The sequence below is a fragment of the Lineus longissimus genome, chromosome 3, assembly GCF_910592395.1.
Source record: "Lineus longissimus chromosome 3, tnLinLong1.2, whole genome shotgun sequence".
Taxonomy (NCBI): domain Eukaryota; kingdom Metazoa; phylum Nemertea; class Pilidiophora; order Heteronemertea; family Lineidae; genus Lineus; species Lineus longissimus.
In genome coordinates, this window is record NC_088310.1 from 28,625,516 (window position 1) to 28,645,392 (window position 19,877).

At 42.5% G+C, this 19,877-nt stretch overlaps 1 protein-coding gene across 1 annotated transcript; it reads right to left on the reverse strand.

Moving 5' to 3' along the window:
* Positions 1-993: 993 nt before the first annotated feature.
* LOC135484569 (rho GTPase-activating protein 11A-like) lies at positions 994-19,615 on the reverse strand. Its single transcript, XM_064766173.1, has 9 exons — positions 19,455-19,615; positions 16,747-16,823; positions 10,954-11,050; positions 10,189-10,756; positions 8,697-8,895; positions 8,323-8,408; positions 7,879-8,014; positions 6,660-6,747; positions 994-5,760 (listed from the first exon to the last, which is right to left on the reverse strand). Exons 1-9 carry the CDS (start codon positions 19,575-19,577, stop codon positions 3,538-3,540), a joined length of 3,597 nt encoding a protein of 1,198 aa, XP_064622243.1. The 5' UTR covers positions 19,578-19,615; the 3' UTR covers positions 994-3,537.
* Positions 19,616-19,877: the final 262 nt, after the last annotated feature.

Genomic DNA, 19,877 nt, shown 5'->3' on the forward strand with positions numbered 1-19,877 from the left:
ACAGAGATGTGAGATCACTGTCCTTGGTATCCAGAGTTGTGACAATAGACCGTCCTCAGCCCACAGAGATATGAGATCACTGTCCTTGGTATCCAGAGTTGTGACAATAGACCGTCCTCAGCCCACAGAGATGTGAGATCACTGTCCTTGGTATCCAGAGTTGTGACAATAGACCGTCCTCAGCCCACAGAGATGTGAGATCACTGTCCTTGGTATCCAGAGTTGTGACAATAGACCGTCCTCAGCCCACAGAGATATGAGATCACTGTCCTTGGTATCCAGAGTTGTGACAATAGACCGTCCTCAGCCCACAGAGATGTGAGATCACTGTCCTTGGTATCCAGAGTTGTGACAATAGACCGTCCTCAGCCCACAGAGATGTGAGATCACTGTCCTTGGTATCCAGAGTTGTGACAATAGACCGTCCTCAGCCCACAGAGATATGAGATCACTGTCCTTGGTATCCAGAGTTGTGACAATAGACCGTCCTCAGCCCACAGAGATGTGAGATCACTGTCCTTGGTATCCAGAGTTGTGACAATAGACTGTCCTCAGCCCACAGAGATGTGAAAACACTGTCCTCAGCATACAGAAATGTTGGGACAATAGACCGTCCTCGGAGATGTGAGAACACTGTCCTTGTTATACAGAGTTATTGTAACAATAGACCGTCCTCGGATTACAGAGCTGTGAGATCAGGCTGTCCACAGCATAGTCTTGTTGTGAGAACACACTGTCCTTGGCATCTGCCCTTGTGACCAAATCATCCTAGGAGCCAGGCAACAGATGGCCACATCCTCAGAACCTAGTGTAACAACAGGCATTCCTGAAGTGCATTCTAGTTGATCTAGTCCTCACTCAGCCTTGTTTTTTGGAAGATATTCACAACACATAGGGGTGGGCAAGGGAAAACAGAAGTGTTGATTTTCAAGCTCCAACGTTGTGGGCACCAAAAAGACAGACGAGCAGACGGTATTTTCAAGTAAGCACCTAACTTTAATATTTTCAATCAATTTTAGAAAATTTACATAAATTACTCTTAGCTATGATACAAATCTTCTCCAAATCCGTCCCAAGGGGGATGCAGACAACCACAATCACTTAACTAACGCCATAATACCTCCATGTTACAATGTACATCAACATGATCAATATCTGGTAAACCACTGCGACAGCAAGCAATAAATTTGATAAGTTACTTCATGTTTGAAAGATCAGGAAACCAGTGTCTTGTTTGAGATGCCTACAAAAATATCTTCAAATATCGTCATAGTTTGGTTAGAAGGGAGGGTGTGACTTCGTCATGATTGCCACACTACAACTGCATTCCAACACCTGATACAAGATAAGTAAAATGTGTATTGAACCACAAATACTGAAAGATCATCTTTGTTCAAATGCTATCTTAAATACAATTGAAATAGAGACATGATAATAGACGGATATCAAGTTTATACACATATGTACAAAATTTCTTGCAGCAAAATCTTGATCCGAGGCTCTGGAAATTCATAAGCTATTAACATTAGCAGAAGCTGACAGACTTTTTGGAATACAGATTCGTTTGGTGGCAACATTGCTCTCGGCTTCAAGATGAAAACTCTTCAGTAAGCCTACTTTCGTCAATGCTATCAAGCCCACACCACAATCAACACCGGGCTGATCTCAATAGCATCTTCAGCCTTTCACACCAGAATTCCAAAAGACAGATTAAAACACAAAGTTATAATGCCACAAGTTATATTTCCCACACACATTCCAGGACTCACCCAAATCCCACTCACACACCTTCACTCAAATCATCAACAATCAAGGCATGCATCATCGTAACAAAGTCACCTATCATAAAGTCTCACAATCCAACGGAAGATGCATCATCGTAACAAAGTCACCTATCATAAAGTCTCACAATCCAACGGAAGATATTAATTGATTGTGTGATGTAATGAAGTTTTCTTGAATAGTAATAGTACAAAGTTAAAATACAAGTGAATATGAAAAGTCAAGTTTATCATCAACCCTTCAATTCTCTAAATCAAAATCGAAACCAATTACTTTAGGATATGTCTCATAATATTGATATCATAATAATAACTGTCATGGACCATCAGGAATGCTTTTATTTCATTGAGCAACAATCCAATGAACTGCAATACGTAAGTAACCCCCCCCCCCAAGATTATAGTTTGTTCCATTAGAATTTTTAGCAAAACAGCATCCCTATCATACATATAAGTCCATGGTATCTACATTATATGAAATACAATCTTATTTACACTAAAAGAGCATCATTAAGAGTGACGTATTCTGTATCAAGATCTCTCACATGAAAGGTTTAAGACAGTTCCAAGACGCTGCTATTCAAATTTGCCATGTGGCTTGCTCCACTTCCGCCAGAATCTGCAATTCCCACATTGCACTCAAGGAAGCAATGTAGTATAAATAACTCAACGTGCCAGAAGATTCTCTTCACCACCAAGACGACAAGATATTGCATAAAAGATCTAAAAAGTTCCAAGGTCACCAACCCTGAAGGTCACCCAGTGACAGAATTCAATGAGGCAGACAGTGTATTGTCTGGCATGCTGACAACAATGGCTGTCATATTTTGAATACCCAGCAGAACAATTGGCATTGGGCGTTGAACGTGGTAACCACGCGTACCATCTGGGGTCTTCTGAGATTCTGCCTCTGGGTGTCAGGGGGTAAGAAATCTGGTTTCTCAGGCTGTGGTTGGTGAGAGAGAAGGGCAGGAAATGCCTTGGGGTACACACGTGTGGCTGTCCACGCTCGTGGTGCCCCAATGCCCTCCTTACAAAACCATGCAAGGTTATAACATTATCTACAGAACCCGCTCATGCTCATTGGATATCCCTAAAGGTTTCAGCACAGCAGGGCTCCAAATTAAGCTTGCCAAAGGGGAGAAATCAGGGATTTCAAAATTGTTCCTTAAATCTTATCAAAATTCAAGGTAATGAGACAGGGTTTATTTTCATTCAACACCCCCACGTTATTTATCAGGGACACAATACCCGGTGGGCGGGAACCAGCAGGGGTCATTTCTATAGCACAAGCAGCCACATGGCAAATCTACCGCTGATTCAGATTCCTACACAAATGTGAAACAAATGATTGTGCGTCACCTACATCTATGCGGTTGACAAATTTCTTCAATTTGAACCGAGTATTCCCAATTTACCAGCACCCTGTACGATATGCACCGTCACTGCTCATCACCATGACTCCTCACACGGCATTCATACTCTTTTACCAAGGCTAAACAAGTTATACAAAACGATATTAAATATCATATGCATGAAGTTTTGGCCCTATCATTTGACTTTTGGTCGATTCTATTTTGAAACTGATAGTTAGAATAAAAGCAATCCATTCCATTCATCAAATTCCCTCATAACAGTTTGCATTAGCTAACACTTGGAATGCAAACTCATCAGGAAAACTATTCTCAAGATCTATTGACGAGTGAATTGGATGGGATTGGTTTCAAGATGCCGCGTGAACAGTCATTCACAACATTTAGTACACATTCACATCCTCCATCACATGAGTCGGAATGGGGCTTTTCCCATTTGACCGATGTGGATGCAACATAAATGGACGAATCGGTGAGTTTGGGTAATGTTTGGGAGACTTCTTTGGTGAAGGAGACCCGAGGCGTTTCACAGGTTTCATCGGAGATCGACATCTTCTTGGCGTCTCTTGAAGTTGTAGTTTCCTCAGCTGGTTTTGCGGTGCAATGGCCGAGACTTTCTTCTTGAGTAACGCGCTAGTGATGTCTAATGTTGACAAGGGAGCTTGTTTGATTTTCGGTAGTGTTGGTAGTGTCCGCTTACTTGCCACATTTGTTGTGTTGCTAGAGTCATGTAGGGGCAGCTTCGGGCTGCTGGAATCTGCACCAGTGTCGATTGCCAACTTTGACAATGGTTTCACCACTTTGATATCAGCCATGCACCGCTTTCTCGAGTCCGTTCGCCTCGGCGTAACACAGTCATCAGCACTTATGTCCTCAGAGTCTTTTTTCTCTAACACAACAGAATTCGATGTTCCAATAACACTGAACTTTTTCTTAGCATTTTCGCACACCATTTTAGCCATGTTGTTTGAGATTGGTAAAGATGCCTTAGTCTTTGACCGAACTGGAGAATCAGTAGCAACCACTATAACTGGGCTCACCGCAAACTCCTCACTTCCACCATTCTCCTTTCGTGATTTTTGTCCCTTTTCTTTCACGCGCCTCGCGATCTCTCGTAAATGTGCTGCCTGCTTTTCGTTTTTGGCAAAAATGGTAGGAATTCGTACCGGGGAGAGTCCACGCTTCTTGATATTAGAATGCGTGAATCGAAGTGGCGATGCATGACGTTCGGCCAACTCTCGTTTTTCCTCTGACATGGAGAAGCGCCCCCTGTTTTGTGTCACCTTACCAGCAGCTTGGAGATTAAGGACACTACCGTGAAGTAGCTTAGCATTCTCCTCACTCAACTGCTCAATACCCGCACGTAGACTCCTCGCCGGACTAGCATGTTTCATGGGGCTGCCGGGATGCATCACAACCATTTCCACAGACTCCGCATCATCCGTTACTGGCGCAAGATTCTGCACCACTCCCGCGTGAGATAAAAGTTTGTGCGTTTCAGTCATGATCTGGAATTTGGGTTCTCTAATGCTCGGCTGACGAGAAACACCACATTTCTTTCTGAACTGATCTGTAGCTCTCTTGCTACGGAACGACTCCACTTTCTCTAGCAACTCCTTTGCACGTGACTTCAGTCTCGGTTTCTGCTGCCGTTTAACAGTCTCAGTGATTTTCTTAAAGTTTGGTTCGATCTTGTGCGCGGTATCCATATCCACGGGCTCCACAACCTCACACCCACTGTCAATAGATCCCAAACTCTTGATTGAAGCAGACGACACTGCACTCTTGACAGAAGCAGACGATACTCTGCTCTCTGTTGAATCACATGATGATGTTGACACTGCGCTATCAACACTACTGCTGCTTGTCGACTCTTTGAGACCTCGGTCACAACCAGCATTAGCAGCCAAGTCCATATGTTCAACTTGGTTATTGAGACTATCAGTCAATGTCTTATCTCCACTTTCATTGGAGTTGGAAATGTCACTAGATTTGTGGTCAGAGTCACAATCAACCAGCTTACAATCGCTCACACTAGCAGCAGATAGACTAGCGATCACGGTATCCTGGTCGTTACTGACCGTATCATTAGGTGACAAGAGATCACATGGAATAGGCGGATGGCGATACTTATTCGGAGTAACAGTTGGGAGACCATTCGTTGGTGTATTCGGTTGGCCTCTCCGTAATTTCTTTCCAAATGAGGCATCGGCAGAGAATGCTCGTTTGTGTGGCTTGACAGTATTGACGGTGATACGATCTTCAGCTTCGAATGCGCGCGATTTCAACAAATCACTTCTGTGGACTTCCTCACTGTGGCAGACGTCGTCGGTGTGAGAAGCAAGATCGCCGCTTCCAAGAAGATCAAACTTCAATCTAGATGCCAGGTAATAAGGGTCATTCAAATCAACGTCATCGACAACGTAAACTTGATCATTGCTGGGTTGAGCGAGTTGGGACTTCTTCTTGTCGCCTTTGATGAGTGGGTGACCATCCAGGAGTCGGGCAGGAGAGCTTGGCACCTTCTTGTGTCTCTTGAACAAGCCGCTGTTACGCTTCTTCCCGGACGTATTCAGGGTGCCAGAATCTGGCAGAGCAGGAGAATTCTGCAATGACACGAATGAAAGGGAACATCAGTTATATATATCTTTTTGAACAAATTGTTGCACTCAACAAATTCGTGAGAAAGAGTAGGCTACCCGTATTTATTGCCTCCTGGAAAATGGCGTCAATCCTTTCAATAGGTGTCAGTGGAAACATAATCACTGGCAACATCTGTGTTTTATACAAAGCCAAAAATTCACCAAGAACAAGGTTCTAATGTACACATCTACCTATCTATCTGTTGGACAAGTAGTATGTAGCATGAAGTTGTTATGCTTGCAGTTTTTATGTTTAACCTTTTGAAACCTTGTTTGTGAGCAAGCAACCAGTATGAAAAATGAAGTGACTATATTATTAGACAGAGCCTCTTCCTGCAGAAGGCCCCTCAGGGCACATAGAAGGCCATCCAGTACTGTGTTGTTGGGTGGAGCATGAAAAGGCACCATGGATGACCGCAACTCATTTTAGGGTAATTATACCAAGCAATTTGTGATAGATACTGAGAGTAATTACTCCCAGGGGACTGATTATAGGTGTTGTTCAGCGCACAATAAGAAAATGGTCTAATTTGTCTCCTCCTATTCTTCACTAACTACCTGGATTGGGAAATCAATCTTGGCATCAATCTTTCTATGCTTTGGCTGAAAATGGTTAATGCTTTGGGCAATGGAGGGATTTTAGTGAAATCTGGGTTATGAATGCAGATTTACTCTGGCTGTGATTGCCTGAGCTTGAATTACAAATCCTTGCTGTAAGCAGAATACCACCTGGCTCTAGTCAAAGCATGTCACTCATTGAAATGAACAATTTGAAACTGATGATAACATTTTTTCTCTCCAGAAATTGTATCAATCAAAGTCAACATTCGTACAGAGCAACTTGGGATAAAATAGCAACTTACCGGTTCAGAACCACTGATGCGTCTGAAGAAGCTTTTCTTCGTCTTGGGTGTTTTGGGTGAAAAGCAACCAACTTTGCCAGATGAAGTTCTGCAATTAGAAACCAAAACATGAAAAGCAAATCAGACCATCTCAATTGAGGCGAGCATGTACAGGAGGTCAGGCAAGGATTATGTGTCTTGAGGACTAAAAGGCCTGTTATGCAACAAACATGTCATCTTGACAGACAAGGTCTTGAGATGGCAACACCCTCAAGCCTTCAAACCCCAGCCCTACTCATTCTTAGTATCTAGCTTTATAGGAACAGTAGGACTTAGGACTTACTAAAACAACATGCTAATAGACCGTGTTTCTCCTCTAAAGTACACTAATGCTCTTTTAACGAGGGAACATCTCCCACTAGAGCCCACACATCTGCTACTGACAGATTGTGTTGACTTAGACCATCTTAGGCTAAACACCTCAAGAAAATCCTGCTGAGTTCAACAGTTATTATGACCAATTTCTACTACAGAACAGAAATTGGATGGAATTAGCAGTAGCCACAAGGAAGGGTTAATCTTTAGGGAAAAAACACAACTTCAACACCTGTTAATTACAAGCTGTTAATTAACGAATGGAGCACGGCGGGGTTTCTGTGGCCATGCTGTTACTGTGGTCTAATAAAACCTACAGGGAACCTCGAAAACAATGTCACTACAATCGGGCTCAATGGGCTCTGCTCTTCATAGGAGTATGAATCAGCTTATAAGGCTTTGCATAAACACAAGTACTTTGTGAGTGGTAATATTTGTTTTGGTTGATAAGTTTGGATATGTAAAAAAAACACAGCAAGAAAGCTTCCATGTGCATGAGTATTCAACTCATGACATGCCTGCCCCAGTTACAGCCGTCTGAGTGGGGGTAGAAAGAAACTCGAAGAATAACAAAGAGCAAATTGTAAACATAGACCTATTTGCATAAAGGTATGGAAGGCCTGACACTACCCCAGGTACAGCTCAGACAAGTGGGCTAAAACTAAGGGCTACTATAAAGAAAGTTTGAAATCACCACGACATGATTAATAACACAGAAACTAAGGAAAGTACCTTTCTTAGATTATGCTATTTTGGACACCAATTTTAAAAGTTCCAAACACAGCGGCAAGGAAATATCATTAGTACGCTGCATATTTTATTTTCAGAACTTCTACACATTCATTTGAAAGTAATTGTTGCATACCTTCTGGCCTTTCTGAATGGACTAGGAAGTCGCCTTTTCTTGGACGGTGTCGTTTTCTCATGCGTTGGGGTGGCGGCAAACCGCACTGGAGATTCATCACAGAAGTTGATCGCGGGCGACAGCGCCACCTCTGTCACTGAAGAGAAAACTGATTCATTAGTACGTGTAAATCATGCTCGGCAAACACACTGAGGAACTCTCACACATAAATGTGTTATAAACTGCCCCAATGGAGTCAAGTCATCCCATGAGAGAAGACAGCATATATAATCGCAGCATTTTGCTAAATTATTCACACTTTTCTCATCACGGTGTGAAAAACAATTTTTCTCTGATTGATTCATGACGAGAACAGCATAGTAACCCAGCCTTGAGGTTCAGGGCTGTTATACACTGTGTTTCATTCACCTCCAAACACCGATATGACACAATTTTGAGACTTACCATCTTTTTGAACTTTTCCAGCCTGGGGTGGAAGGAAGGAGGTGCCCATCAGTGTGCACTGTGGCAGGTTCTTCAAGATAGCTTTCCTGGAAAACACAATGATGTAGATATTCACTTTCTGGCAGAAAGTCTATGATTGACTATATTATAATTATAACACATTCTGGAGGGTTTCACACCGGCGGTGAGCTTGCCAGCACCTTGATGAACACACCAAGGGCGTCGCAATACCAATAGCATTGTCAATGCCTTGGACGTCTAAGATGGTACCAGGCAGAATACGCATGACCATTCAAACTAGAATACGAAGCTATTCTTTAGATACTCTTCAATACAAGAACTGATTTTAACAGCTAACGTGACAACAATCTTACTTTTTCTTTGTTGAGAATGCCATCTCATCATTGATAGCTTTGCGTTTGCGTACAAGAACTGGTGTGGTGTCTGCGACACTGCTCGCTACGCTGAGCTGACTCGCTGTATCGGCCAATGAATGCTCCGATCTTGAACTACTGATCGACGAACTTGACGTCCTCATTTTGCTTATCGTGTTTTTGATACCAGAAACAATACCTGAAATTACAAAGAGCAACTTTATCATTTGTTATAAGCCCCCAGTGCTCTTCTGACACATGGTGCTAGACTTGGGCAGGTTTACTTGTTGATATTGTAATTCTAATAAATACAAAAGGTGTCACCACTAAGAAAATGTAGAAAGTTGATGCCACAGTGCTCACATGCTGAACATAGCAAGAAATAACATCCCCTTCAAACTACTGCAAATATTATTGCAAAAGCAACATGTGAATTGTAAGTAGTGTTTTTCCTCAAACTATTTCTGTAATATTCCAAGAATGAATGTCTGATACGAAAAACTTCCAAGGCCTTTGCGTTATCAGGTAGTTTGAAACTTCCCAATTTTTTGGGTAAGGATCACCCAGACAGGAGGAAACCCAAAGAGATGAAAAAATGTTAAACCCCTAATCAGTAATTATTGAAGGACACATCTGCAGGGGTTACATTGTCAGATTCCAAATCCATGAAAGCTAACTGACTGAGAAACAACCGCGATGAAGGGAGTTTTTAAATTCACAAACCGAAGTGGGTCCTTCTTTTGAAAGGACGAACAACAAGAGGGATCACTGCTTGTGTTCAACTGATACCCTGAATTTCTACCTGCAGGGGTCATTCAGCCAGATTTTTTACATCCATTTCCTCAATAGCAGACTAAGAGGCAAATCTATTGAAGCAGTCTCCTGCTCAGAATGCTTCATACAGCTTTGAAGAAGATTAGGGCGAGGGAAGAATGAAAGGCAACTGTACAAAGCAGCAGGATCCACTTGTGAAAAATAAAAACTCCAAACACTGTTGGCATTGGACCGAGCAAGATTGAAGAGGACTTATCAAATTCTCACAAAAGCTATCGGGTTATTATCGGATTTACGAAGGGATATGTCCAGGAACGGAAAAAATCTGTCCCAGGGTTGTGGACTTAGGCTACAGATATGTTGTGATAGTATGAACTACTGTGACCCCTTTCTGTAGGTCTTGGTTTATGTGAAAGTACACCTGGCCTCAGGCTCTGGTCTTCCACTTGGCTGTAACATTCTGTGTTACCAGCAATGACACCTTTCATTGGGGCAGCGCAATTAAGTAGCATCAAAATGCAATTCTCAAAGCACCTTATGAGGAGAGCTTGTCATGAATTGTTCAGTGCATGTACAATGAACACTCACCTTGACAGGAGTTTGTCAAGGAAATGATCTCAACTCATGATTTGAAGGTGACTGGGCAGCTGAGAGCTTGGCCTCAATAATGCCATTGGTAGTTAACCAAGTATCTCTCCGAGACAAGAAGCACACTCACCCTGAAGTGATCCACTTCGGCGTTTCTTCTTCCTTGGCTTGAGACCATCCGTCTGGTCGAAGTGTTCATCATCAGACATGGGCAGACTCTCCAACAGCTCCACACGCTCCTCAAGGTACTCAGGTATCACACCAATACGGTCAGCATTTCTTATCAATAGTTCCACAACAGCAGTTTGCACCATAAGGTTCTTCTCCTCACCCACGTTAGCTTTCTCATTCTTCACCTTCCCCGATGACGTCACCATGAAATTTGGCGTCATCACCATCGCCAAGTTGCTAGTGTCCATTTTGTTTTTCGTTGAGTTCCTCACAACACGTGCCAGGAGCGATACGATGAATTTGAGCGTGCCGAGGTGTGCACATGGTAGTAATGAACACAGCATCATCATGCCTTCGATTTGTTTGCTCTCGTCTTCCTGTTCCTGGCATTTTGTGAAAAGTTCCTGGAATTCTGTCACGATGAGAGGTTCGGGGAGTTCACGCAGGAACTGCTTGATTAGATTGGCCACGTCGTCGATGCTGAGAATCTTGGCACTCTGGAGGCTACCTCGGTCTTCAAGGAGTTGCTGGAAAAATAAGCCATCAAATCATGAACACATGTCGTGTACCATTCACACTTTTCATGAGAAGTTTCACCTGTTACAAGGTTGAAGCCAACTTGCTCATGAAACTGCAAAGCTATTAACATTAGAGAAAGATGTGTCTTTTCTTGAGTCTTGACAAAATGTGCATTTTAGTGATTGTTATATGAACATCAACTTACTCTCAAATCCTTCTGTCTGTTCACCGATCCGGCTTTCCTGAAGAGGCCCTCCGACTCAATATTCTCATCAACAGAGTTAGCGGCTTCCACAAGAAACCTGAAAGAACATTAAAAGACGTGACTTTGTGAATGTTATGATGTCATAATCTTATACGCAGGATCAACAAGAAATCGAAACAACCAACATATGACATGATCAAAGGTCACGGAAGAAAGTTTAATTGAGAACGGACCAATCAGAACAAAGACGACTTTCAACCACAAAAGATTCAAAGATATCGTCAAGAGCCAATATGATTTTATCAGAGACATACAATTCAATGTTATCTTTTATGTTGAGAACTTGTTCAAATATTTGTATAGGTATTTCTGAATTGTTCTTATCAGTTTGGAGCAAACTTCATAAAGGTATTTTTATGATGTTTTTGAATGAAACATGAGAATGAGTGCAATTAAAGATGCACTGATCAGCTCATCGAGATCTCTATCATAAGAAGTTCTGAATTTTTGAAATTCTCATTCCATTCAACTTGATTTTTAAACTGGAACTGGTGTACCCACAGCAGGGGGTCAATTTACGCATCGTTGATAATTTGAGTAACTGGTTTGTAATGTTATATGGAAGGAGGTGAAGGGTAGGAATGGACACCACGACCAACCAAGCAAGCACAGTGACTCTCATAGTGTCAAGGGTGTCTTCCCACACATTTTTGTGGCTACCATTCCGCATTTTTTCAAAAGATATGACAAAGGTGGTTGATCAGTGAATGGACAGCAAGTCTGATGCCACGTTTTCTCGGAAAAAGGGTGTTGTCAATAAATGGAATTCTACTCCAATCTCAGGTGACCTGTGCTAGTCATCAAGTGACACAAAAATTTGAGGATGACACCATTTAATGGCAAAGAACCACAACTGGAATTCACCTATTTGAATAAACTAAACCACAAAAATTTGAAAATACTGAGTCGGTAAAAAATTATTGTTATCAAACAATCGACAACAGTAGAACCTGTTCTTTGACAATCAGAGCATTTCAATGGTCGTTATCATCTGGTGCGATTTGGGTCACTTGTTTTGTTTTGGATGCAACCCAACTGAAGCCTCATGAAATCTTAACGAAAACCTTGAGGTATTCCAGCACTACATGTACCTATACAGCTGTGACATTCCTATTCATTATTTGAGCCCCTATTGTTCAGCCTTACCCATGCCCATAGTAACAGGTGAAGTTTTGTTGACAATATAGATATGTGCAGGGGCACTATGATGGGTTATGTGCCTGGATGGTTGGACATTTAGGCTGGCTTTATGACTCAAGATGACATGAAAATGAAAGTGGCTTGATGCATGACAATAGTGCTATCTGAAAACTGATGATCTACTCCCAAGTTCATTGGGGGTGAGGACCAAGGTGATTGATAGAGGCGGGTGTAACAGGAGATATGATGAGCCCACCTAGGAACATGTCCTGCATAATAATGGTTGGGGCCAATCGTGGAGCACAGTCTTCAAGGACAGTCAAGTTGAGAATACATGTAGCTGGCAAAGTCTTTTTTCAGTGTCATGAAGTCACCCAGGTTTTTCCCGACAGACATCGGTGTGTTGATCAAAACCAACTGACGCTTGTGTTGTTATGATAAGGATGTTGAAGATCAACTGATCAAGTGATTGTCCACGGCTACTTGTTTGTTTACAATAATGACCTGCAATTGACCCAGACATGCCAGAGAGGAGCCAAGGTGCACACTGGAGAAGGACCCACCGTCATGTCACCAAATCACCCAGACATGCCAGAGAGGAGCCAAGGTGTACACTGGAGAAGGACCCACCGTCATGTCACCAAATCACCCAGACATGCCAGGGAGGAGCCAAGGTGTACACTGGAGAAGGACCCACCGTCATGTCACCAAATCACCCAGACATGCCAGGGAGGAGCCAAGGTGTACACTGGAGAAGGACCCACCGTCATGTCACCAAATCACCCAGACATGCCAGAGAGGAGCCAAGGTGCACACTGCAGAAGGACCCACCGTCATGTCACCAAATCACCCAGACATGCCAGAGAGGAGCCAAGGTGTACACTGGAGAAGGACCCACCGTCATGTCACCAAATCACCCAGACATGCCAGGGAGGAGCCAAGGTGTACACTGGAGAAGGACCCACCGTCATGTCACCAAATCACCCACAACACTAAAACCATATGCAGTGAGTTACATAACGCCAAACTAAGAATAGATGCACAAATTTGGAAAGCAGTTCACGGTCTGAAGGTGCATCAGCTGCTTGAAATAGCTGTGAAAGGCCGACTATTTCTCGCCTCCAACAATAAGAACAATGCAAACAAACCAAGGTAAAACCCGGAAATCTTGAAGCAATAAACCATGAAATGAGCCAAATTGCATGAGTAGATTGACAACAATTCAAGATGAGATGGAGCCACTGAAACCTTTGGGTAAGATATGTGGACAATGAGGATTTAGTTCAAGCACTTCAGACAAACATTAATCTCCCCCTTGGCAGATGTTGATGGCTAATTTTGGTCATTTCACCACAAAAACGTCTTCTCAAATCGAAATATCCTAAAATGACAGTTTGAGAAAGCTATTTTGGCAGCTCTGTCAAAACACCCATTATGAAAAAAGCCTGTCGGAGTATGAAGGCTTATCCTCATCCTTCTCAGCATTGGACTTTCTATGTTGTTAGAATAGATCAAATCAGCTTTGCTGACAACTGACACTCCTTTTGGATTGACCAGTTGTCTTCTCGAATAGCAAACTTTTGCAACCTTTTTGCACTCAACTCATCTTTGGGACTCCACCAAAGGCATACATGTCCAGATCCAGCTGGATTAAGACCAGGTTACTGCTTCTTTCAGACAAATCCGTTCTCTAACCAAAATGCAAAAATTTGTTTTTTGCATGATGAGAACAGTCAATTTTTATCAAAACTTTTGTCTTCGGCCAACTGACATTTCCCCGGGCATGCTGGGTAGCTGAGCGGGCCTGGATGAACGCGCATGTCATGTCTGACTGGGCAAAGACAAGATTGGAAGCAAGATAGAATAGGCTTTGGTAGAAACTGGATACAGTTTCACAGGGCAGCTGAGAGGATCACAACCGTAGCTCAAGGGAGCATCCATTATAATGCTTGACTGGCCAGAGTGAAGCAGAAAGACAAGCTCGCAAGAAAGATAAGAGATTAGTGTTTGGTAATTTGGTTCCCCTTGGAACCAGTTTTTGACCCAAAGGCCAAAAGCTGCGGATGACGACCTCACAACAATAGCAAACCAAGAGGAAGAACATGATGAGGTTTGATGAACATGGAAGTGAGACTTGTTGCTTTGTGTCCGTCCTAATGAGGTGATTATCTGTGTTTTGTTCTGGCGACTATCGATGGGTGCCCAAACCCTGGGAAGCAAGCACCACAACAATACAAAACAGTTTCAGTTTAATGAGCTGATCAAACCAACAGCAATTACATTCACAGCCAACAGCCTTCTCTTGCCCAAGTTTGATTCTCGTCAGTGATAGGTACACTGCCAAATAATTTTGAGGATTTGTATTTCTTTCCTGAAGACCCACTGCAAGGTACATTGTCGATGATGAAAGAAATATCTTAACACCCAATTAGGAAAAACAATGATGAACAAGACTTTGACACAAAGAAAACTTATCACACATTCAAATCACAGGGACATTATTTATCGCACATTCCCTGTGACACTACAACATGAAAGCTGCAGTTCACACCACATCACCCATGTCATGGGTGGAGCTCAGGCAACAACTGACCCTCACCACGGGATGCCCCCTAATTACTGGTGTCATCCACAGCTCATTAGGCAAGCTCAGCTGGAGTGGGGACGGTATTGTTTACACCCCTCCAATCATACCCAATTATACGGTCAATTCCAATCAACAGGGGGTCAGACATATTTTGTTCATGGCGATGGCCTTTTTCACGAGAAAAAATTGTTTAAAAAAAAATGCAATCATGAGCAAAAGCGTTTCTTTGCAATCAATTTCATAACCATCACAAAAATGTGGCAACCCATTTTGGCTTTGAGAACCAGCTAGCTGTCATGGATTAATGGAGTCAAAAGCACATTGTACAAGAGAAGCCTACACTAACTAAGTATAAGCCTGTGTGTGCAGTGTCCTGTATTGGAATTGGACTTTCAAAGAAGTGTTTTACAATGGCAAACAATGAAACAGAATTGAGGAAAGTTCCTTTGAATGGTGACATGTGTTGGTTTCACACAGAATGCAAAGAGTGGCACACTCCTGCTGAAAGAATGAATGGGAAAGACCAAGGACACTCTCTGCTTTGAAGGGCACTTGCCACAAAAAATCATTTAAAATACTCAAAACAGCATGAGGGATGGGAACACAATAACAGTGTTGGTCACACATTCAAATGAATCATTAATTCAAGCAGTACTAGCTTAGCATGTTGTGAATACAACTGAGTCTGGTGATTATCTTGACTGACTCATTACAATCTCACTTTAAAATCCTGGTCTTGCACATAAAATATTTAGCATCAATCCACGACGGACTACCTGTGCTACCCAGCAACAGGGAGGGTACTCCACTTCTTAGCCAATGGTCAATATCAGATGACCAACAGCAAATTTTCAACACTTAAACATCAAATAAGTCACACTTATCAGTTCGATAATGGGACACACTCTAAGGGGTTTTTAGCTCTGGCCAAAACAAGGTCCTCCGACCCTTTCAAATCATGTTCTCGAGTGGAGGAGAGACAAGGTTTGAACTCTTGACATAACTGGTGGAGAGGCCTCACAATGGACCTCATGATGCCTCAGCATACTTGGACAAGAGAAGACAGGAGAGTTTGAATCAAACACACATCTCCAGCTGCCTCTTGTGTTATCCTTCATAAATATATCATGAGGATGGTCAATGCTTGTTGGACATGACACGGAAGTCCACCAGCCACATTGACCTAAATGAGGCTGCCCTTCAATAGAGGAACCCCCAAACCCTGTTTTCAAATTCAATGCCTTTTGGAGCAGGGACTGTGTGGAAATAACACAGGAAATGCTTGAATGGGTTTCATGGGGTATTTTAAACTTCCCACACGAATGGAGTGTGCCCGGGAGCCGGCCATGATTTATAGTGTGTGAAGTGCGGATTATGAAAGCTAGGGGCACTGGAGTGAAACGACTGTGTCCAGGCTGGCTCTCTCCGAATAGTAACAAGTGCATGCCGTTTTCCCGCCACGACAAACCAAATCCCTAATTAGCATAAATTTGCATTGAATGCACTGGAGCCTGACAGTGCTCTCGTGGATTTGAGGGAAGACCTCGACCCATTCTTGTGCCAAGGCATTGAATGATTGGGCAACCATTCATCTGTGAAAAGCAAATTCCTTCAGGCCCATTCTACATGCAAGACAATAGGCCAAGCGTGGCAATACCCTGGCTAATGTATCTCAATAGTTTATCCACAGTACCAGCGGCACACTTCCCTTGTCAGTGCCTATTCACGAGGATATTTAGAATTTACTAAAGGATGTGAAGTTTATAAAAGAGTAGTGCCCTGAATCATGATAATCTGGGTGACCTTTGAGCTGTTGAAATTCAAAAATACACAACTGTGAAAAGGCCTCAGCTGAGATTTGAGTGGTTTTCAGTGGTTGACTTTCAAGTCAAAAAGACTTAGTTTCTCATCACAAACACTGGCTAACTTTTAAACATTTTTCGCAAGCTCTACCAACACCAAATCTGAATACCATCAACACCAAAATTTCACATTCAAATTCTTACCTTGGGACATAACCGCAGTCTTGTATGAAGTCACTTGGCAGATTATAGAGAGCATTTCCAAAGACTTGATATCTATCCTGTAAACAAAGACAATGAGAAAAGGTCAGGACAGCTAGCAACAAAGCCGGAAATGTCTGAAATTGAATTGAAATTGAAAATAGGCCATCTACCACCGCCATGCTTCTGCTAAACCACTTAGTAAATGACTTGCCACTAATGTGACTGGGTGCCATCTAATCTGTGCAGAAATTGAAGCCAGACTCCGGGTGACAGATTGCTGCTCACCGAACACCTAGCAAGCAGCTCTGACAGAAGGTTGAACACATGTGCTGTAATCTCAGTTGATACCGCAGAGACAGGATAATGGAATGGGTCACCAACAAGCTGTGCACCAGACATCTTCATTTTCAACGGCAAACAGTTTTTGAATTCTTTCACAAAGGCACGAAATTGGCCCATGATCTGACTTGATCGGGAAGAATTTGGTAACATGCCAGGATGTTCACTCAAAATAGGGGTATATTCATTTTAGCATTAGGGAAAACATTGATTTGTCCCCTCAAGATTTGACTGTTTAAAAAAAAACATTGCCAATCCAGACTGTACCTCACTTTGAAGATAACATAGAAAATGAGTGCAAAAGACTCCTTTTTTATCATGGCAAGTTCACTGGGTGAAACATTTGGGTTTTTACTCTATGGATGTCCGGCATATCAGTAAAAATTGCTAAAATCCAAAGAAAAGTTGAGTAGAGCTGTTTTAAGAGGCAGTTTGATATTCAAGACACAGGTCGTTGTGAGAATGCAAAACTTGATTGTGCAAAGCATAAAAGAGGCTGGAGTTCAACCTCGTGGCATCTTTTTGTCACAGTGCATTCTCGTGGCCGACGTGGCACCCATTCAGCATTCTTTTTCATTTGAAAAATGCTAAGTCTGCGCTGAGAACAACTGATGCGGCAGCTTCCACACAAACTTAATGATAGAGAAGCTGGGCTGGGGCAGGTATCAAGGTTGTTGCTTTATTGCCAGCGGCCGCTGATTCAAACAAAACAGGACATGCCAGCGACATTGTACTGAAGACGGAGGGTACAAAGGCTAGGCTGGGGCTGCATGGAAGATGAAGATGCAGCGTGCCATTCACGATGCCAGATGCCGATGTCCTCTATAGGTATCTGATTAGAAGTTAATGAGTGAGAAATGACACGAGGAAGATTCTAATCAGTAGTTGACAGGATCTCGCGTGGGGAGGGGAACAACAACTCAAATTAGACTTAAAGAGTTTCAGGGCTCAAAGTTGGAGGCTACAACTTACTCAAATATTAATATTTTCCTGCATTTTGTAAAGAAATTTTGTTTACAAAGTTCATCATTTTTTATATTTTATCAGAAAAACTTACTCATATGGTATTGGTAAACTGTACATATTAATAGCCACTACACTAGAGTACTCTTTCATCTGACATTAAACCAGGCAGGGGGTTCTACCTGAAGTAACCTACCCCAGGCATTTACAGCAAAGCTGAAGACAGATTTGTCTTGTACATATGTTTTGGATAAGAAGGGTCCAAAGTACTAATGCGGATAAAAAGGATTCAGAAAGGGTTACTGCACTGACAAATGGGCTTGATTAGCTCCCTCGGGGTAAGAACAGGTAATCAAGTACAGTATATCCAGTATACAAGAGGGCTCTACTGAACTCTAGGTGTGCTAGCAGTGTACTGTAAGGGGAATAATGGTAACAACTCAGCTCTTACAAGTCTTCGCCCCAGTGCAAGGGGAGTTATCGTTGAATGCGATCTAACTGTCATTCTTTTCCAATCGATCAATATTTGATTGTAGAAGTCCGAAAAACAGTGAGAACAATGACTGAAGTGAAAAGGTGCCAATATTTTGATGTTTGTGTTGCTATACAAGTATGAAATGGTGCTATAATGAGATGTCTCAGAATGTCAGATTAGTCATAATGTCATAGCATGGGTGAAATTCAAAATGGATGACAACGATTCAATATCAATGGCACGATCCAGACCTATTGGTAACATGTCATGTCATATGTGACAACGTCATTCAATCATCGACAGTAACGTCAATGACGCACGACCAATCGATTCAATCAATGACAATCATTATTAGGCCCTATATATCATTTATGTTGATGATGAAACATTGAAACTGCCCTGGCTGACGAAAACAACAGCAGCGACACTCACACGACTACCGACAGCCAACATCCTGCGACACCGACACAGACGGTCATAATGAATGAACAATTCAACTGAAACGCAAAAGCTTATCAGCTGCATCATCACAGCTGGCAAATCGAAAACATAGTGAACTTGTAGTACAGCAAAAATGGGCAGCCACAATCCCAAAAATGGCAATGGCAATGTTGCCGCAATGGACCCTTTTTCACCAGACACTAGACAGGGCGGTGGAAGTCATTGCGGGCCCAAACAAACCTAGTATCAAAATTGGCACAACTAACACAATCAGAAGATCATGCCGTGTGCGACCATTTGGTCTTAACTTTTGTTTGCTGCTTGTGTGTTGTGGCCTTCAGTGACTTCCTCCACATCCAGGCCTATGCATTTTGAGTGCATGTTTATTCATTTAGCATAGGCCTACATCATCATCGTACATTATGAACACTCAATGCAGGTAGCCTAAATGCATGCAGAAATCGGATCACGAAAATTCTTTGTCAAATACCTTTGGAAATGACTGCTTCTTCCGAGCGATTTTTGGCACTTTCAAGTCGTACTTTTCCAGTAATTCCCTTTGTAACATTTCTCTGATCCCGTTTAGATCTCGAACCTCGAAAAGAGTCTTCATTTTGCTGCATCAGGGACGATTCTGTTCCAATGTTTACCTTCTCGTTCGCAAGTCCCAATCCACATGAACAAACCCTCGAACCCAAACACAATTCAAACCTTGCGGGGTCTTTTGTAACGCCTCTTCTGATTGGTCGAGCGGGCGATCTGCATGACGTCACGGTGCGTGCATTTCGATTGTTGTGCTTTCATCGGGTTTGATCACTATACCTCGGTTAATCATACGGTTGATTGCCTTCGTTTCAGGCAAATTTGGTATTTCACCCCCAGTCGTTTCGCCCCAAATCGAAGTCGTTTCGCT